The following is a 22,366-nucleotide window of genomic DNA, read 5'->3' as shown; positions in this document are numbered from 1 at the left end:
TTCTTCAATCTAGGAAAAATACTGGCTGTGGTTTTGTGTGGATATTCTAATTAGCAGCTCCACTTTAAGATACCAATTTTCAAGACTAAAGATGCCAGTCTCTGCATGTACTTCTGTATTTAAAATAGTACAACAAATATAGGAAGTAGCATCAATATTGTACACTGCCTCGGATTCAGCTCTTTCCTTAATAGAAAATGCCTCGAAAACACAAGGGATGGGAAATATAATGTTTTCATCTATAGAAGAATATTTCAGGGATTTATTATTTTTTATTCCTTTTTTTCTTTTTTTTATCTTTTTTTTTTTTTTTTTTTGCATTCTTGAAGGATATACATTCGTCTTGGTTTTTGCTTCAAATGTAGTTTAAGGCTATTTGGTAAAGTATATACCAGATACCAGGCTCAATTTACAGGGGTGTCTTCTCACAGGAACTTCTCAAAACTTCATCTCTAAAGATTCGTACTTTGAAGCCAAGCATGCTTTATCAGTTGTCCAAAGACAGAACTCATGCTTAATACCACACACTGGGAAAAAAGAAGGAAAAAACCAAGCAACCAAACAAAAGGAAACAGATTTGAAGCAACGTCAGATCTGCAAAACCTATGGTACTTCATGTTTTCACTCATCCATCAGGCTGCAGGGTGTATGGGAGTTGGATTTAAAGTGCTCAACAGGTGAAGAACCAAAGTGCTTGAGTATAATAAAGAATTGTTCTGCCTATGGCTAAATACATTGCATTTGTTAAAGCAGGTAAACAGGGAATGTGGTAGCTGGGGCTGTCTGTCTCACTGGGTTCTCATTCTTTTCACCTAAACTTGTGTTCAATAAGATTCAAACCTTGGTATTGGGGGCTGCATGTTGCTCATTTTATTGCGTCTTCACCTGAAGACTTCTAGGTGCTGGATTGCTTGGCTGGCTCTGGAAGGTAAGTGAAGTGGAATAATTCTGTCCTAATTTGTCTTAAATGAAAGCCTCTTGACTGTGGTAGCTACCACTTCTCTCTGACAATATGAGGCTTGAAAATATATTATTTTCCTTTTATTCCATGGCCGGAAATCACTTATCTCTTGAGTCAGTTTTTTTTTTTTTTTTTCTATGTCTGAAGCAAGCAAGAACCTTATTCTTGCCATAAATGAACTGCATAGAAAAATAGTTCTAAAAAAAATTACAATTGTAAACTACAGTTCACCTTTACCTTAACATAACCATTTAAACTTATATATACTTACCACTCACATTCATATTTCTTAAACTGTTTACAACATCACAACTGGCATTTTAAACAAGCAAGATTTTTTTGTTCTCAAGGATACCCTGGAAACTCAATTGTTATAACAATTTGAGAGTTTGAAATAGTACATGTAGCACAGCTCTTGAAATGAAAGAGAGAAGGTTTATAAAATAAATATTAACATGTAAAAGAACAGTTAAAAATGCAATGAGTGGTCCAAAGGAGCAAGTATAACTTTTTCTTTACTCGTCTTACTACAGAAGATCTAACTTTTTAAGGCTTCCGTTTTCCTTTCACCATCACTCAAGTCCTCTTGCATTACAATTTTGCTTAGGTTTCAGAGTGTCGTTATACTGCTAACAGCAAACGTTTCTTAGTGGACATTCCCACCATCACCAGACTTGTATGCTTCTTGGTTTCTGATGAGCTTTGGAGTTTTAGTGGCTGGATATCCCTGTTCATCTCCAGAAACTTGAATGAGATGAGAGGCCTAATGTTATTTTGCAGTAACAAAGATGAGAAGAGTGGCAGAGCGCATGGGTAAATATGTTAGCTGGATTCTAGGAAAAGAAACTGAAGGTCAAGGAGATAAATGGGTTCTTTCTTTCCTGCTCTTTACATTTGTAGCACCTTCTACTTGGATTAGCTAATGCCTCTAGTGAATGGTGAGATGCACCCATTTATAGTTTGTTATTCTTATCCCTAATTATCACACATTTTATAAAAATATAAATAACAAAAAGTAAGCTGGGTTCCATCTCAAGAGGTGTTTCTTGTTGTCCTCTGAGAATATATTGGATAAGTCAGGTCTTGACAAGCCCTATCCATTGTAGCTGATTGTAAGTCAGACAATAAATACAAAAAGAAGTCGTTCTTGCGGTGAGCTCAGCAAATTCTGAGGAAATCAAAAGCATTCCACTGTGCTTATGGCACAAAGAACACAACATCAAGGGCATATTTAGTGGAGAGAATGAGACAAAAATTACCAGGTAAGTGACAAACTGTACAAGCATTTTGTTTAAAAAAAGGAACTCTGCAGCATTCTGTCTTTAAAGCCGGGTTTGAGCCTCTGGGATATAGATCTCAATGCTGTCTGCACGCTCTGTGGCTGAATTCTGCCGGAAAGAGGCTGCTCGCTTGGCAGCCATCAGCCTTCTTCTGGCTTCCTGCCGCTGTCTGTCAGGTAGGTCCAGAGATTTTTCTCTTGTGATAGGGAATTTTCCTTTTGGGGGCTTCTTTGGTACAGGAGGAGGAATCTTTCTTTCTTCCTGCAACAGGGCATTAAAACTAAGGGTGAGCTGTGTGTAAAAGGTACTTGTCAGCAGAGCATGCACATCAAGGACATGAAATGCAAAATACTGATTACATACATCAAGCATGCTCAATTTGTGCTTGCCCATCAGCTGAATAATGAATTACATGAACAGCTATCCACACTAGGGACACTGACAAAACCCTCTTATTTGACAATCATTATGCATTCTATGGTCCTGTGCCCGAGAAAAGACTGCGCTTCCTTCCAGCATCCTTGCAGGTATTGGCACATGCAATCTGCGCACCTCACTTTCATATGGATTTGTTTGATTTAAGCTGACACATTATTACACTCATTATAAACAGAAACACACACTGTCTCTCCAATAAGAATTCAGCGCATCTGTGTGGTCTGATCAAGTGAAAAGACTCTCTAAGATTAGCAGGACAGGATTTTTGATTAAATTAATCATACTGAGTTTAGCCTCAGCTGGATATGAGATAGCAGCTGTGTATACATGTCTATTAGTTTAGTCTCCTCCAGGAATTGCTCTATGGAAACATTCAAGTGCCAGCCAGAGAGAGAACATAGGGCTAATTGTTCTGCTTGCAAGCTTGGGCCATTTTAAAGAAAATTATTCTGAACAATTATCAAATTATAAAGTGAAGTCAGTAGATTTTGTTACAAAAAGAGCTGTAAATTTCTCTGCAGGTGTTAAATCAAGAATTGTTTTGACCATTTAGAGACTGTAAAATATCGTATGAGGGCCTATAATCAAGGTACTGTACACTAATTTAGGTTAGAAGAAATGGACCTCTGGAGGTGATTTCATACAATCTCCATTCAAAGTGCACTTGAAATTAGATGCAAATTTGAAGTTAAATCAGTTTGGTTTGGTTTTGGTATTTTTTAGGTTTTTTTTTTAATTTAATGTTTAATACTGGACTGTATAGCCCTGAAGATGAAGACTCCATAACTTCATTTATATAGGTACAATTACTAAAATTGATCTTTTTGCTGTATAATTTCTTAAAGTAATGGTAATAGTCCAGAGTATGGGCTGTTCCTTATGGAGAACACAGTTAATTTGATGCACAGCAGGATTCAAATAATACAAAAATTGAACTGATACGCTTATGGTTTACAGACTCCTCATTGGTTTTTTTTTTGTTTTGTTTGTTTGGGTTTCTTTGGTTTTTTTTTAAACTAATTCTGCCTCTACTATCCAAATGCAATAGCCAAGACTAAATAACTAAGTTTATTTAAAAACATAGTTCTGCATTAAACAGGAACAGTGCAACAGCCTGGGATGCTATTCCCCATTATAGTCCGTTCTGCCTGTCTTTATTTTCTCTATCTCCTGTTTTCATAAAAGCTCCATTCCTGTCATCCCATCTTATTTTCTTTTCCACTTTTAGTTATTTCCCTCTTAGGAATATCACTGTTGCTGCCACTATAATAATTTCTTACTTCCAGTTGCCACTAGTAAGCAAGAGTTGCAAACTCACCATCCACCAACCCGTTGGCTGAAAATTAAAATCCAAGAGGAGCATGAAGAAATGAAAAAGTTGTCAAAATGCCTCCTAATTCCTCCCAAACCAAACAAATATTCACCTGAGGCCAACAGTACTGACTCAAACCAAATGCTGTTTTCATCTGACTGATACAATAATAAGGAAGGATAGTGGGATAATCAAGGTAAGGGATGAAGTTCTAGAGAGGGGAAAGGCAGTTTGAGAATTACACTGCTTTTATGGGCAATTTTTCATCTTTGGATGTGGGGCATCTCCCAGGTGGTGGAGTTGCAGGGCAGAGGTGCAGTGAGTTCACCAGCAGTGCTTTGTCCCCCAGAAGGATGTTGGCTGAGCTTTAGTATGACCTGTGCTCTGTTCTCTCACATGCTTTTCTCTTATTCCAGTTCTGCTATCATTGGTGTCATGCAGGCAGAGTTAAACACTGCAGTGTTCAAGTTTGTGCTGCCCCAAATGTAGCAGAGTGTTGAATTTACCTTGTGCGAATTCTTGGGCTATTGTCTTACATCTGAATTAATAAGAACATCTTTCTGTTCTAGCTTTTAGAATGTGAATCAAATAATTTGAACAGAAGTGTCATGGAGTACACTATCTTAGCAAAATTCATTTTACTTATTATATAATTCAGCTCAACATTGTTAAAAAAGAAAAGACTCCTGACATCTGATGAAAGTTTCCATGTAAAAATTGGGTCATGCCAATTGAATACTTCCCAGGGTTAGAAACCTATTGTGTTTCACTATTGTATTTAACACAAGGATACTGCAGAACTACAAATGGGGAGTAAATGGTATTGTCCATGGTCTGCTTACCTTCCTTTCAGGTGATTCTATTATTTTCCATTCATTGAGTTTCAACTGGTGCAGTTCATCAAACTTCATGCTGACATCTTCAATTGAGAGCTGCAGTAAGTCCCAGAAACCTGCAAGGTCCTGGGAAGTTGGTCTTGGCATGGCACTCGGGTCCTGTAGAGCACAAAGGAGAGAACATGAATACTCCAGGAGGCTTTCAGTGGTGTGCACTGAGGCAGGAAGGGCATGGTGCCAGGTTTCATTACCGCAGCCCTGCTCAGAGCTAAGGCTCTGCGTGCTCTGCAGCTGGGAGCTGTGACTGGAAAGCTGTGCCTCCTACACAACCCAAACATGAATGAGTTGGATGTCGCACGCCAGCCTTCCTGAATGTGCGGCATGGGAAGTTCCTTAGCACCATATGCTGTGCTGACCTGCATTTCTAAAAAGGAACAAGCTGACAGCCTCTGTCTGCTGATTATTAAAGGCAAGGGGAGCGTGGTTTGTATTCCAGCCAGCCTGAAGTCTTCCTGGTTTAAAATTACGTTCACGATAGCTGATTAAGACAAAACAATGCCACAAAGACATCACCCTATGCTGAACTTGATGTTTACATTGTCTTCAAACGTATACATGAAGTATGAAATCTTGATGGGATGCTTGGATTTTGTTCTCCTGGGAGTTGAATCACACTCAGGAACTGGGAAGACATTACCACCAGGTACTGCAATTAAGAGGCTCTGTGTGCTTAAGACTTAATGGAGAAAACATTGGTGGTAACAATTAGCAAGATGACCTTGTATTTGATAATTAACCTGATGCCAGTGCTGGATAAAAACTATATTAGAAGGTAGCATGCAGACTCTTAACCCTATACTTTCTGAGCACTGGTACTAGTTCAAGACAGTTTGCCACTTTATTGAAATAGGGCTTAATTGGTAAACATATATGTGAAGTTAATGAAGAAGTGCTTTTTTCCTTCCAGGACAGGAGGAAGCCGTTATGATGGTCGAAAGAATGGAGCTGGGAGAGAGAACATCAAAACCATGCCAAACAGAATCTGGATCTCTCCCTTTCTGGCCAAAACCTGTAAAGACTAGTTTGCTATGTCAGCATCACTGCTGCTATGGCAGGCTCTGTTCCCCACCTTTTTCTAATCCAGTGGTCAAAGGCATTTTATATTTAAACACAACTCCACAGGTGTCTAGAAACTGGGAGATAAATCAGCATTGCTGTTGAATTCCTCCCCAGAATCACACATTTCTAAGGGTTTTAAACTTGGAATTGCTGCTCAAACTTGGATTTACAGATGCCACTGTGGGAGATTAGGGCCAGGAACTGAGCATGACAATATACAGTGTCACCCATATCTAGGCCCTACTGGAATCTGGGCCAGGAACAACCTACAAGTCTTCTTCGGTAGAAGAAAGTTTCCTTTCAATGGGGAACTCCAGCGATTTAAGAGAACTGGTCATATAGGTTGTAATAGACATCTGGGAAACATTATGGCTCCAATTAGTGTTTACTGAAAACTACTTCATTGGGTGGATCCCAATATGTTACAAAACAGTTTAAAATTTATGTCAGTGGTGTTACTTACTGTACAGAGGTCAATATTTCAGGTTTTAGGAACTGACTCCCTGTGTGAAATTCATGAGGGGAGTCCCACAGCAGTCTGTCTTATCTTGCAATCTGTTGTCTCCTGCCTGGTCTTGTCACTCACTCTCCCCAGCTTCCTCTAAACAGCCAGAAAGTGATTCTACTTATTGCAAGGGCATTGTCTTCTGAATCAAGGCTAATTGCTGTTCTGTACCTTTGTGTGCCCCACTCTGCTCACAGTGTTTGTGAAGACCATGACCTCCAGCACAACTCTTGCAGAGGGCTGTGCCATGTATGCTCTTGACACAAGAGGGCTGCCTCCTGCTTCTTACACATCCATAGTTCATGAATAAATGCTGGCACAAATGAGTACTATTACAGCCAACTAAGTTTTGAAAAGATTGGCTTAAACCTGCTTCTTCTCAGAAACTGCTTATTTATTTGTGTCTTGGAATTCAGCTTCACAGCCCTGTTTTTAAAGGAGGCCTAAAGCAAGAAACAAGCACGTAGATGGTGTTCAAGCTGCCCTGTTTTAGCCTGCAGCCATGACATACAAGCTGAGTGGGATCTGTGCTGACTACGGAGCATGGAGAAGGACACTTCAAAGAAAAAAAAAGGATGTTACAAAAAGTAATGTTAATAATGCAAAAGAGACTAGTTATTAATCAGTAATGATATTTTCCTAAGAAGTTAGTGGGAACAGTATACATGTAGGATATAGCCAGCCAGAGTCATAAAATAGAAAACTTCATTGAAGCTTACATTTCTATGAATTTATCCTAAGTGAGGTCTTTGATAAGAGCTCCTAACACAAAGCACAATCAAATGTGCTATTTGAAGTTCCCATGATACTTTAGAAAAGTCCATATGTGGCCTTCATGGTTAAATTTCAGTTTGAGTAAATATATTCCTCTGAAACCCTTGTTGCATTTTGAACTGGCACAATTAAATGCTGTTGCTCTGTGTCCTACATTTAAGCTTATAGATGCTGAACAGTGTCAGAGAAACTGCCACGTGGCAGCCCTGTACATGCTGGATGTTTTAGAGAAAGGGAATACACAAGCTGGCAGCATTCCCCTGGGGCACTGAGATGCTGCCTTAGGAGCCTATGGAAACCCTGCTGTATGTATGCACTAAGTGACTATTTAGCAACAAACTTTATCATTGGGTATAGGAAGAGAAGCCTCCAGGTGTGAATGACCTACAGTCAGTTTTGCAGTTGCTGCTTTCTTCAGAGCCCATTATTGATTTAATGAAAGTAAGGATTTTCAGAACCTAAATCGCGAGAGTGGGGTTAAGCTGCTGTTATGGACTTCAGAGGTTTATCATCCAAAAGAGAAAAAGAGAAGTAAAATCTTGCCATTTTTTGGTTGTGTTGTCTACAAAGTTGTAGATTTCTCCTTGCAGTCTCTATTGCTTTTGCAGTAACGAATTGTTCTTTCTCCCAAACAGCTGATGACTGTGCTGAGCAGGAGCTGCACTTGCTATTACAGTAATGCTCTCGAGCACAAGTGCTGGGCCCACTTGAAGATAAATGAAGTGGAGTGGAGGTTAGGCTCTCCAAATCTTAGTTTGCACAGCTTAATCAATCAGGTAATGGAGGGAGTTTTTAAATTTGCAGAGAGAAAGTTTCAGACAATGTTGAAGATTCCCTTCTTTTGGTATGAAACAAATTACTAGATAGGAGCACACATCATATAATTGATAATACAGATGTGCTCAATTCTTGCTTGTCAGACTTTGTATATTTCCTCTGTTATTCTGTAACAGCATTTTAAAATTCTTGTTTTGACAGAGTTTTTGATAACTGGATCCTTTCCTAATGAGTACCGTGTATCTTAATATTTTCTATCAGAAGGTATGACATTTTTGGCATTATTTTCTCAGTATTACTTCATTGCAGGTATTCTGAATGTTTAACTTCATGGATGGAAAGTAGCAAGTAGGTCTTTGCAGAACAAATGTTCTGCCTTGGAAGTTATGTGACAAATCCCAACGGGCAAAGAAAAGTATGTAAGCAGACTATATGTCTGCTGTCATGCACACAACAAAATGCAGTACTTTCAAGATATGAGGTTTAGGGACAGTCAGAAGGAAAAGGTACACTTCCTATTTGAGAGACAACATTTTTGAGAGCTGGTGGTTTTCTACCACCAGCTGTAGCTAGAAGAATTACGTTCTTCTATTGGTTAGTATCATCTTGCCACAGCTTTTGTATCACTGATGGCTGCTGTCATATTAATGAAGATAACACTTAGAATTGAATTAGACTCTAATGAACTTCCAGAACAATAGCAGTAAGCCTCATAAGTAATATAATGTATCTGTTCCTTTAGCCCCAGGACATCTCATATATAATTGGCAACACAAATTATCCAACTTAATTTGATGAACATTATAGATATCTCATTTCCATGATCAGTCCTATTTTCAGGTAGGTAGAAAGCTGGATCATGTATTCTCCTCTATTCTATTTTATGATTTTCCACTGATTTTAATGGGAAAATTTCCCCCTTCCTTACGTGAAATATAGTTACTATATTAGGGTATTGCAAAAATAAGCCATAATATTATGTCTCAGAAAACTTGTGTTTGTTCCCTTCTCAGTTTCTTTTGTTTAATAAAGACAGCAAAAAGAGAAAAGCAAAACATAATCAGACTGAAATTACTGAATTTACATATATGCTTAAAAAAAATCTACCAACATCATAGATATGGACTAAGTTTAAAAAAAGGGGGAAATTGATGTAGGACATGAAAATAACATTTCAGAATGCTATTGCTCAGATGCACTACTGTTGTTTTTGAAATAAAAATATTAAACTCCAAAACGTAAAGTGACATTTTGTGGAATATTATGGATGAATAAACTTAAACTCTTCAAGAATAACCAGGCAAAGTGACTTACCAGATTTTGCTGACAAAGCCAATAAAATTGCTGGAATTTCTGAGACATGAGGAGCTGAGCACTTCCAACAGCACTTCGGATCTTACCTAGGACTAACCATACAGATGGGTTACTACTAATAAATGTTTTTTGGCAGTAAATACAATATCCATCTCAAAAAAATGCAGGTGAAGTTCCTGGTTATTTGGTTTTGTTGTTTGTGATTATACACATGAAGACTGAGGTATAGGAAAACTCAGTGGCACCTTGTCTTTTGGCAATAATGAATGAATAATAAATGATATATTAATAAGTCAAAACAGCTTAGACTGTACTCGCTTAAGGAAGTAGAAAAAACTAAGGGACAATATTCAGCTTTCTGAAGTGGGCATCCATCAATCCATATGATTTTGAAAACACTCAAATTTCAAAGTAAATTACACCTCTCCCATTTACATTTGCTCAGGTAAATTGAGAGCTGTTGAAATTGTCTTGCCTCAAGAACCAGTTGGATGTCTGTTCCTTCTGATGTCAAAGGCATGTGTACCTTAGATTATACCTTCTGGTTCTGCGACTGCAAATTACTTCACTCATAACACTAGTGTGGGTGATCCCTGGGTGAGATCTCTTTATCAGTTCTGAGGGTAAAGTTACTACATTCAACTGTAATATAACATATTCCTACCATAAGTATTAAATCCTCACAGGAATTACATCTCTGAGACATGTTTTGGTGCACCCTTTAGGAATTACAGGTTGTCTGCCCAGGAAAATATACAAAGTCCTCAGCACAGGAGCTTCAGACAAAGTGGGACACAAACAGGTGCTCCAGGACTTTGCTGAACCAGCATCAGCCCCCGTGGATGTGCTGGCTTTTCCTCACTGCCCATACAGTGTGCAGTGGGGAAAATGACCAAACTCGTTGTACTTTGTTTCCAAACGACCAAACTCATTGCCTTTGTTTCCAAGAGTCATCTGTCTAAATTCAATTTTTTGAATGCATTATAATCAGTGATCTGAGTTCAGCAGCTCAGCCATGTTAGGCACTTATTTTTAGATGAGCTGAATTTCCTCCTGGAGATGTCTCTGTCCTTCTATTCACAGTACTACCTAAAGGGATTGCCTTATCTCTAAGAAACTAACTCATCATGACTCCTACATCTGCTGGGATAAATGCCACACTTTGGTAGGTGGCATCATGCTTTTCTATACCTTCCTACATGCCCTTTCCTACACTTCCTTTCCTCCACATCCATCTCTACGATAAAAAAAAAAATTTTTAAAAGCATTATAAACTGTGGTCTCAGTAAAAAAATTATTTTAGCAGGAGAATTTCCAGATCTTTAAATAATGTTAAAGATATAGACAGGTGGGGTAAATGTAGACAGGAATTACTCTGATATATTTTACTTCAATTTGGAGAAACCAAGCTTGATAATTCAAACAGGATGTAAAATGTAAGTGTGGAATAAAGCTGATACAGCACAAATGATCTGCAGCCCCTGATACAGGAAACATTAAAATGTGGCAGGGCTTATAATTTTGTTATTTAGAATAAGTACAGGAGGGCATGTGAAAACAGTATTTTGGTAGTAGATTTTACATTTTAATTCTACTTTCTTTACACCAGTGATACATCTGCTCACCTACAAGCAGTAGTAAGAGATAATTTGAAAATTTTATTCTCTAGTTAAAGTCTCAGTAACTTTCAAGGCATGAGCTAATATGTAGAGCTGTGGTTCTCAAACTCTATTTCATTTCCTGTTAGGCAAACAGTACAGCTGTGCCACAACAGTAAATTAAACAGAAATATACATAATTCATCAGTCCTGTGTGACATCCATTGTAGAAGGGTTAAGTGGTTCGGGGCTCCATGAGTAATTCACTGAGGTTTGTTTTTGTTCTGTTGGCCAAATGAAATAAATCATTGTAATTGGTTTGGGGTTTTTGATCATCAAACCCCTCACTTTCCTCTACAGTGTTATTGGCATACAGAAAGGAATATCTGAGTGTTAAAACCTGAACAAACATACAAAAACTTACATAAAAAATAAATGTTTTGTTTGATCTGACACAAATTGCTTTAATTCGATTTTCAACATTTTTAATAAAGGCAATGACTTTAGTGACAAATAGCCTTGTATCCTCCTTTTTTTCTCTTGGTGATCTGTAGCTTAAGACATTAGACAAACTCCCAGTGTGGGGTCAGAGGTCCTCCTTTTCCAGGATGAGGAATTATGCTGCAGCAGGTCCCTGACATCACCTATTCCATGATATGTTCAATGATTCACTGGGCAAAAAAAGAGTGAGGTTGATTCCACGGGCTGATGGTTATAATGGTTGTCTCTAGTGAATAAAGTTCAGTTTTAGTTTCCTCTGATGAATTTTTCAGTTCATAGCTCAAATACATTTTCTTAGTAAGGAGCATTGGTTTTAGCTCTTCTGCAGAAATATAGATCCTGACAGAATCTATAGATATTTGATATTTTCTAGTGAACCTCAGCTACCCAAACCCTCATTCTAAATAAACATTAATTTTATCTTCATTATCATGAAGCATCATGTCAACAAGCATTAGTGATTTAAAGCCCAGTCAGACTGGTCAAGATTTAGGCACTGGCAATGTAGTATTTTGGTGGGATACACATTTGTCAGGGATATAAGGCTGTGATGGTTGCCATTGAATCACAGTGCTGAATACACATGTATAATTACAGCCCTAGAATTTACTAAAGATCTAACTCTATTTCCATTTTAATAAGTAAATCAGATGTAATAAAACATAGAGGTTAGAATCTCTCATATTCATGCTACTCTGCCTTGCTGTAATTAAATTAAAGTATTAAAACACTTCAACTCATAATCTTTAGCACAATATTAATAGACATCCAAAGCCTTGTTATTAATTTCATGCATTGGGGAATTATTCTGATGAGTGCAGATTGATTATCTCCATGAAAAAATGATGAATGTTAGAGACTGAAGAGATTGAGATGTTTGGTGATGACTAGAAGATTTTTCTTGTAAATAAATGATGGTAGAATCTACCAATACACATAAATAGACAAAATATTTATATAATCCATAAACCTCCTTGCATCAGGATAATTTTGTATTTGCCCAAATGTCAGGAAAGAGTCACACAACCTTAATTTTGGTCCCTGAGGCATATGAAGCACTCAATTATTTTTGTATGGTCCTGTATGACTTTAGCTCTGAAGACATACAAAACCCTGATTTCAGTAAGAGTAGGCTCAGGACTTGCACCCTGATTAGAGATTGTGTAAATTGAACAATTAACACAATGGTGTCTTTTCCCCTGTGTGTGTGGAATTGCTTGAGAAATTCTACAAAACCTTGTAATCAAAAATTATTTCATATCACAAAAGTAGAGAGGGAAAAGTTAGATCTGTATTGATGAAATTGATAATAATCTGATGCTGTAACTCTGATCTTGACAGGTTAAAATTTTGTTCAGTTGTGCCACTGCTGCACCAGCAGTGAAAAACTGCTAACAATCAATGTGCTTCTCGCATTCATTACTGTCTATTTAAATGACATATTTTAATTTAAATTTTCATTCCATTTCATCTTTTCATTCCCCCCTATACTTGTAAATAAATTACTCCACAATCTAAAATAATACGTCTGGAAAAATATTGAAACTGGCATTTAGTTCACCCACCTAACTCAAAGTAGGGTATGATATTTGTCTAATCTCTAAACTTAAATTAGTAATCTTTAGAAATATCATTTTACTATCAACAGAGCATCTAGAGACAAAAATAAATATATAATGTTCAGATGGCATTTTAGGACAGCACAGCTCCCATCTAGCAGTGCTCTAGAGGGTAATGGGACCCTTGTTCACCAATGGGGACTTGCTGCAAATTTGCTTTTTACCTCAACAAAGCTAAGTTCAAAAAGGAGAAAATTTCAGCAGAACAATATAAATGCTGGGAGGAATTCTTGGATGCCACACTGTAGGACTTTACAGACTGTTTCAGTACAGTTGACATTCTTTAGTCATTCACAACACTCCAACTGGAAATTTCAATATCTCCTGAAGCATAGGTTTGTGAAAAGCATTAGAAAATGATGTCAGTAATTTCTCTTTGGTTAAAGGATAACCTATATTTGGTCAAGCACCTAAGAAAGCTTTTATGGATAATTAATTCATGAATATACTAAAATCAATTGGCTGTGAGGTTTTTTTGTTGATTTTTATTCACCTAAAATTATGGGAGATTTTACTCTGTGTTTTCTATTACTATTCACTCCTATTAGTACTGTGAAAATATCAGCCAGAGGATTAGCAAGGAATGGTCCAGTATCCATGGAATTAGGGGAATGGGAGAGAGAGGTAATCCTTTGAGCTCCCACTCTAATATCTTTATTTTCTTTCCCCACTAGAGATCACTTTACTGCTATGCCAGCAGAGCTGCTAACCACAATGCAGGAGATACCAGCAAAACAACATTTCTGCTGGCATAGTTTACTCTATAGTTAATTTTTGCACCTATCTAAGGATTTTTATGTGAGAGTAAACTCTGTGGAGCTGTTCCCCATAATGAAGTTCTCCAGTGGCCAAGCAGGTGGCACTGAGAAAGCCAGGGTTGTCTTCTTTCCCCTGCCAAGCCCTGCCTGCAAGCTGTGGGACTGAGATTCCCTCTCCCTGCTCCCTGCTCCCATCACTGTGCTCATGGGATGCAGAGTCCTGACCCTCTTGGTCTTCAATAGCTTTGTGACACTTGAAATTGTTTTCCTTGTCATCACCTACACACTAATAGCCAAACACAATTTTCAGGGTGTAAAACTGAAATTCCAGTCAGCACCCATGAGAAACACATATCTTTGCCTGGAGGCACCCTATGAGTGCAAGTGACCAGATGTCTAACCCTGGGAACGGTTAGACACATATCTATAGTTTTTACGTATAGTGAACACACACACATATATATAAATAATAAACAGAACACAAATAACTGCTTCCACAAACTATATAAGAACTTTGCAGAGACTTCAAAGTAAAACTCATGGCAACTGACCAAATAATAAAAAAAAGCTCTGAAAAAAGGAGAGAGTTATTTTTGTTGCAATGATTATCTCTTTTTCTAAGACCTGATGAGTGAAGTTCTTAAAACAACATTATGGAAGAAAAGGTTCAGTGAAAGAAAAAATCAATATAGCAATCAGACAGCTTTTGGTGATCTCAGGGCTGCTTTGTTAACACCAAAACTGAAATTGTTTTCTAAAATGCAGTTCTATTTTAACTGTTCCCATGTTTAAAACAGAACTGGTATCATAAAGACAGCCTTCTCTTATGAGATGCAAAGCTATATTCAGTCTTCATGTGCAATTAATACATCTAGGCCAAAAAGAAATGATTCAGCATTAAGAATGACAGTTTGAATGTGCAAACATTGCTGTGAAGTGTTTTGGGAATAGTAGTCTTGCTGGAAGATGGAAAACCATATTTATTTGCTTTTGGCTCAGCCATTTCTGTTTATTTTCTTCAATAACTGGCAAATGTTTAAATATGTCAAGCTACATTTCATGCTGTGATGTTATTAGATTTAAGTTTTTGAGGATGCACACCTTACAACCTCTGCAGCTCAGACTGGGGATACAAAATGTTTTAAGGACCCAACAGGAAAAAAATTATTCACATGGAGTTTTTAGAATGCTGTGAAGCTCATTCCCCTGCTGAAATTAATTCTTTGAAAACTTCCTTTTACTTAATGTGCTATTAGATGAAGGGATACAATTTAAAAATAATGTAATTTGGAAATTATTTCAGGAAGAGCTCTTGAAATGAGTTATATACAATAAAAAGTCGGAACTTTAGACAGTCAGCTGAACACAAATTCTGACCTTGCAAGCACTTTGTAGATCTATTCTATAACTTCTTTAGCCTATTAAGGAGGTCAAAAAGTTCCCCCAAGAACAAGTAATTAACCAATTTTTGTTAGTTTTAAAAAAGAGACTTCAAGGATTTCAGTTGAATTTTTTCAACTCCGTTATCAGGGAATTGCTCTTTCTTTTCCTCTTCCAAATTCAAGTCCTTCTTCAAACAGGGAAACAAAATCCCGATACTATGCTTTGTTTTTTGACTGAAATATTCCAAGTTAGCGTCACTAACTCCCAAGATTAATACAAATTACTGAAGTCCATATTGTCTTCATGTTCTATGTACAATTTATAGAAAACTACCTTCTTGATTGCCATTCCCCATGCAGTAAGCGGTTCCAGAGTATATCTGGAGTGTAAAATTATAGGTTCACATGACGGGAAGTAGAATTGGTCTGCATCTGAGAACAGGTAGTCAGCTAAAGTCAGTTTATCCAAGTTTTCCTCATGTGGTACCCAGCTTCATATTCCAAAGAGTAACACCTCTAACTGCCTCTCCACATCTCTGAGTGGGGAAGGGGTGTGGATGTGAGTGTGTTTCCATTGCTCGTTTCATACGGCTGCAGATCTGACTGTGGCTGTGCAAAAGGAAGAGCTTACAAAGAGAGGAGGCAGGAGAAATCCAGCTCTTGCCTGCAGACTCCTCACTAGGAAAGAGAGGGGCTAACGACCTGTGTGTTTCTCCCCTTTGCTTCCTAAATAATCTTGCTCTTTCAAAGGAGATCAAAGTCTTGCTCTTTGAACTTCTGCTTCAGACTGAGAACACTGTTGTTCCTACATCAGTAACAGGTGGTCTGAGAAGCAGGTGCTTTGGGATTCTTAATGATGCCACTGAAACGTCAGTATTCAGCAAAGACTTGAAGAATTGAAAAATAGGACGCATGCAAAAAAAAAAGAGGTACAGAGGAATAACCATTATGAAAGGCTTGGAAAATCTTTCACAGGCTAATCAAAGGAAAATATGTTGTTATTTAACAGTCCCTAGAAGGGTATTAAAGTCTTCATAGTATCAATGGAATGGGAAAATTCTGAGCTTTGCTTTGCCATGGTTAAAATAAGGACAAAACCCACAGTGCATAAAGCACCAGAGGCTGAAGGAAGGAAAACCAGCCTTACTCACAGCCCCACCCCAAATCCTCTGTTATTACTTGGCAGACTTGTGCGCAACACAGCAGAGAAATATGACTGTAAAACAAACAAAAAAAAAAGATGATGTAAAAACATAGACATTTTTTCCTTTGAAAAGGTCAGTGCAAGAAATAGAAATTGGCCTTTTAGTCACCATGCTGGCCTGGCTCAAGACCTAAGGGTACATCATAGCATCATAGCAAGAATTTGTTGAGAGGGAAACAAGACGATCAGGAAACAGTACTCAGAGGTGATGGTGAAATTTGTAAGAGTGCAGGGAAAGATGCTAGTAAGAAAAATTAATTTGAATTCATTTTTGGTCTGAGAAAATCACAGCTGAGACAATAATTCAGATTGTCAGGGATTGAAATATTTATAAAACAGCCTGAAGAACAAGGATAATTGACCTCAAAGGGAATCACAGGGAGCTGGCTACTGAGTCCTAGGACCACTTTGATATATTACTATCATTAGCGCTGTCTTGGATCTTGTTCCAAAATAGTCTACATTATTTTTCACTTTATCCCATCACTCCTTTCAAGGTGTCCACAGGACATGAGAGAATAATAATGATTCTTGACAAAATTGTAATAAGAAAATGTAGCTGAATTTTCTAATAATGCATATGCCTGTCTAACTGCAGAAGTACTTTAACTGTTGTTCTTGCCTGCTATGCTTTCTGTTCCTCCAACAGGCTGAAGTGCCTGTAAAAGAATGGAAACATTTTTAAAATGGCTTCTCACTAAGAGGCAATATTGCAGGTTTCAGGAAAAGGGCAAAACAAGGTTCATGTAAGACCACCCTGTGTGCTCTGGCAAAGGGTCAAGCACTGGAGCCATAGAAGTGAATGGGAAGAATGTGTCAAATTTGGAGCTGTGGATGGAGCTATTGCACCATCTGAGCTCTATGTAATACCAGACTTTGATCCTGCACTGGATTCTAGAGGTGGTTCTTTAACTACTTCCACAAAACCTTACTCTAAGAAGCACCATCTTGTGCAGCCGGCCACAGGACACTGTTCTTATGTATTATGGTTCTTTGCTCCTACAGAATGAGTGAGGACAAACCACAACTCACAGCTTTATCCTAACAGATTTCATATTTTAGTAATCATCCGCATACTGAAAATATATTGAAATGTTCTTACTTTCTTCAGAAAGATCATTTTCTTCTGCTTCTCTTTCCATTTCTTTGCACCATCCTTCCATTCTCTTAGTCTCAGTGTGTAGTAACTTCATAAACCAAGATCCGTCCCGCCGACAAGGAGACATTCGACCAGTCTCGACTGTCTCGATGGCTGGCTCCAGCCAGGGTTCTGGTGGTGGAAGGTTTGAGGTGTCAACTGGGGTCCTGTAATCTTCTCTGTAGCTGAACAGTCCCTGTGTCCGTACAGTTCTCACTGCACTATATTGGGTGGGTGTGCTGGGCTCTGAGTGCTGCTGGAATGATGAGCCAAATTGAAGTCCCTTATCCTCCATGGTGATGTGTCCTGGAAAACCCTCCAGTTCCAGGTCAGCCTGGACAGCTGCTGTTACACTGTTCGAGCGCTTGAATCGTCCGTGTCTTGGTGAAGAGGGAAAAAAGAAAAGATATTAAGACATATAAATAATGTATGTGATGGTACAGAGAGACAGAATAATGTTTCAGTGAGAAGGAATGGATTCTGTTCTTCTCATTGGACTTTATGTTAAACATCTTTTCTTTGTGTCTATCTCACTAAAATTAGATGGTGAGTAGCAACAGAGAGGAAAAACAAAATGTATAATGGAATCATTGATCTAAGCAAGGGTACAAAAGAAAATAATTTAAATTGTCTCTGGAAGCAAATATTGATTTGTTCTCATACTACAAAATAGCACGTGTCATTACTAAATAATCTGGAAATAACTAGGAGAACTAGAACTTCCTGATAGAAGTCTGTAAAGTATATATATATAAAATTTTCCAATGTTCAGAATTTTAAGTAGAAAGATCTGAAAATCTGCTCAGTTAGGACTTTTGAGAATCCTGTAATAAAAGAAAGATAATATCAGCATGTTTAAGACTGTGGGTTGGGGTTTTTTTTTGCTCTTATAGGGTGCCCATTAAAAGTTGATTGTCCACTGTTATATAACACTGAATAATGATATTTTAAAAAAGCTTTGTGTTAAAATGTTAGGTAGAGAAGCAAAGATTATTTGTGAAATCTTTTCACATTGGAGTCCATTTTCTCAGATCATTTGTAGTTTGTGATGGCAAAAGGCAATTAGCAGCCAGATACTCTCAGACAGCTGCTGTGAAATGAGATAATGGTCCTGGTCCAGTACTTGACAAACAGTACCTACCAGGTTTAACCTGTGGGTCAGTTCATGGGCCAGCAGCTTTACAAAACTAGAGAAGAATTGAACAAATCAGAAAGCTGATTCTATTTTAGAATAAAGATATCATCCTAAGAATTTTGTTTCCTTTTGTGGACTGGGAAAGCCTGGATCAGCATGAGGAGTCCTGTCAAAGGAAGACTGTTCCGATATGTAGCTCTTAGTATTTTTTCTGACAATAATGAAATTATATTAAGCCACTATTTCAATTTAATACTTTAACTTCCTTCCCTCCAATTAAAAACTGGAAAGTTAGATAAATGTGAAGCTACTGCTAAGCAATCTCCACAAATTTTACCAAATTATAAACATGCATATAAGAAATTTGGCTTCAGGGATTATTTAGTGGCAGCACCTGTCAGGTGTTGTTTATTAAATCTGTTTACAAATGCGTGTTGTGCTATGAACGACTACAGATTTTTGAACATGCTTAAATTACCGTTTTTCATCTTCCACTTGAATTCCAACAGAGTGGTATTCCCGTAGGCCTCTGCTTTCAGTATCTGAATCAGTTGCTGTTTCCACCTAATTCAAAACAAAAGATACATCTGCAGAGTGAGCATTGACAACTCAGCACAATTTTGCACACACTTATTCAAAATTAATTATATATTTAATCTCTTACTGCTAAGAAACACCTAGCAAAGTCAAATAAATGCAATAGGTATTCAGCCTGGTATTATTGTTTTGGTGCTGTATCTTATTAAAGTTTTGCACAAATACTTCTGCTATGTAATTCCCTATTTCAAATCCAAGTAGAAGCAATTACTCAGTTTGGTGGGATCAGGGTGTAAGCTTGGTCTGGAAGGGCTGTTCTTAGAATGAGGAATCCACAGGGTAACCCCATTTTATATTATTATAAACCAGTCTCATTATAGTCCTTGATTTACAAAATAAAATAAAGTCTGAACTAGCCCCATAAGCTTGCAAGTGATAAAAAGAAATGGAGCAATGAAATTTTATTGACAACTATGTTGACAAATATAAAACCATTAAATGATATGAGGGATACAGCAGAATGGCCTATCTCACCTTTTTTAATAACAATCCTGAAAATGCAGTATCAAGCAGGCAATTTATGCACTTTTTATAGCATTCCCATCTGAAATACACTTACCAAAATATATTCACAGTAGTTTCCTTCAAGACTGAGACTTGCGTTTGCAAGTTTCTGTGGGATTTTATATAGCACTCCCCACCACCACACCGCCCCCAAGTCTTTGACACAGACAGAGCAAGTGCTGCAGTATGCAAATTATACTGAATCAAGGGAGAGGCAGGAAAAAAAGAAAAAGAGTAAAACTGACTTTTCCTTTTGAATAATATTTTCACTGTTAAATTAAAAAAAATATTATCAACCGGTTTTCCATATGCACGCTCCATGTGTGAATTCAAAGAATATATCTGATGATAAAGATAAGAAAAGTTTTACCCTTGCAGCAGTCACAGGCATCTCTGGAAAGAGCCTGATGGTCTTTGCAGCTGTGTCTCAGCTGCACAGTCCCAACCCCAGCTGGCTTCCGAAGGGATCCAGGGACAAGGTGGGAGGAGAGTGGGAAACGAGTGCATATGTGGACTATACTTCTTGAGGAAGAGAGTTGCTGGTAACTTCTTCCATCTTTAAGCCATAGCTCAGCATACAGTCACATGTAGGTGAACGGAAGGGCACTCCAGCCAGCAACGAGTACACATTCATATTTACATGTGTGTAAGTCTTGGAGATGTCAATGAAACAGCTGGTGCAGGAATCCTCTAGAAAATGTTAATAGCATGCTTGAACTGCACAGTATAGCACCAGGCACAGGTGTGCTAAAATGTCGGGCTATCAGTGTGACAATAGTCCAGGAAAGACACATTTCCCAGCAATTCCCTTTATTCTACATAAGGCCCAGGGGACAGGGCATGCTGCCTGGAAGTGCAACTGCATGGAAGCCCGCTGTGCTTATTTTGATGGCCAGTGCATTGAGAGAACTAATATGTCAGACTTGGTAACAGAATGTGGTGTTGTCAGTACAAAAAGAAAGATTCCTCTTGACATTGGCAGTAAATAAAACCCCTCAACCACAGAGGTAGCAGCTTGGAGGAAAAAAAGCCAGAACAACCAACTGAAATGATAGGAAAATTGGTTTCAGAGTTAAGGTGGATCTTGGCTGCAGTGGCTGAGAAGCATCAGCTGCTTGGGGTGTCATAATATCTGAAGATTGCTCTATGCAAAGCAGCTATGAGGTCCAGCTGTTAGCACAAAGAGATGTCTATCAGGAAATGCAGACTTATCTATAGCAAAGAAGAGTCCAAAAGAGCCTTAAATAATAAATTCTAGTCTAAGTGAGGGACTAGGCATTCAGCTAGTCCTTTCAGTAATTTGAGGAAAGCTGCATATAAAACACATTAATTTCATGAATTAACTGGGCAAAGAATGAGATACTCATGTAGGCTGTTGACGGGGGAGCAGAGAGGCAAGTCACGCTTGCAGCTTTGACTTCTGCAATGAGACCTCAGTCAAACATGCATGGACAGGTTTTGAAGAGTGAACTCATTCTCAGGGGTAGAGGAGATGATTGAGAGGGGACATTAGAAATGTCTACAGGTATCTGAAGGGAGGATATCAAAATAATATTTCCAAGGTTTGCTCAGTGGTGCCAAGCAATAAGACAAGAGGCAATGGGCAGAAAGTGAATACAAGGAAGAACTCCTTTACAGTGTGAGTGACCAAGCACTGGAACAGATTGCTCAGAGAGGCTGTGGCATCTCCTTCCCTGGGGATGTTCAAGAACCATCTGGATACACTCCTGTGCAGTGTGCTCTGGGGTCACCCTGCTTTAGTAGGGAGGTTGGACCAGATGGCCCAGTGTGGCCTCTTCCAACCCGACCTGCTCTGTGACTGTGGAGTAAATAAGAGCAGATAACACAAAATGCTTAGACTGTGGCTCCTGGTTGCACCTGTAGGAGTGCTAGCAGGGAGATGATGTCTGAGGTGGGGAAACATTTTCTGGAGGATGTTGTTTGATGTTGAAATCCATAACAACAATTGGAGTGATGAGGAAGTCTAAACTGTTGCTAAGAGCTGTGGTACTGGGCTCATCCCAAAGAAACCAGTCAGTCTGAGTTAAATCACATAATCTAGAAACAGATTGCTCAGAGAAGTTGTGGATACCTTATCCCTGGAAGTGTGTTTGAGGCCAACTTGGATGGGACTCTGAGGTCCCTGGTCTAGTGAAAGATGTTCTTGTCCATGGAAAGGGGCTGTAACTAGATCTTTAAAGTCTCTTCCAATCCAAATTATTCTGTAATTCAATTCTATTTTATTATTCTGTTTGACTGGGTCCAAAGGAAAAGACCATAGTAATTTCTTATTACTTCCACTTGTTATTCAAGTTCCTTGAACTTGTTTGACTGAACTGCAACTCCGGATGATGGTGTCAGTGATGGAGGCACAGGCTCCACAGGGTTGCAAGCCTTAAGGTTTGACAAGGGAAAAGAGTTTTGTGGGTGGCCAGATTGAAGAAGTTGAGCAGGTGGGAGCAAAGGGTTTATCAGGGCCTTCTGCTCACTCACATGGCCCAGCACAGAAGGACAGGACATTGTAGCCAGTTCAGACCTGAGAAAAACCAGAGAGATGAAGCCAAGCTGACATCTCCTCACATGTCAGTCTTTGCCTTCAGCCCATTCCGAAGAA

General features: G+C 38.4%; 1 protein-coding gene across 2 annotated transcripts in view; it reads right to left on the bottom strand.

Moving 5' to 3' along the window:
• Positions 1–307: 307 nt before the first annotated feature.
• The window catches only part of DLGAP2 (DLG associated protein 2), a 316,157-nt gene continuing 294,098 nt past the window's right edge, over positions 308–22,366 (bottom strand). Inside the window, exons 10-15 of one of the 2 annotated variants that reach the window (XM_030944311.1) lie at positions 19,130–19,215; positions 17,481–17,896; positions 9,317–9,408; positions 4,834–4,986; positions 3,998–4,015; positions 308–2,502 (exon numbers count right to left, since the gene is read on the bottom strand). In XM_030944311.1, the coding sequence (XP_030800171.1) occupies positions 2,284–2,502; positions 3,998–4,015; positions 4,834–4,986; positions 9,317–9,408; positions 17,481–17,896; positions 19,130–19,215 (984 nt within the window). In that variant the 3' untranslated portion in view covers positions 308–2,283. The remainder of the gene's footprint in view (positions 2,503–3,997; positions 4,016–4,833; positions 4,987–9,316; positions 9,409–17,480; positions 17,897–19,129; positions 19,216–22,366) is intronic. The other variant, XM_030944312.1, reaches the window with a different exon arrangement.

This window comes from Camarhynchus parvulus, chromosome 3 (assembly GCF_901933205.1).
Source record: "Camarhynchus parvulus chromosome 3, STF_HiC, whole genome shotgun sequence".
In the NCBI taxonomy this organism is placed as follows: domain Eukaryota; kingdom Metazoa; phylum Chordata; class Aves; order Passeriformes; family Thraupidae; genus Camarhynchus; species Camarhynchus parvulus.
This window is presented reverse-complemented; position numbering and strand designations above follow the sequence as displayed.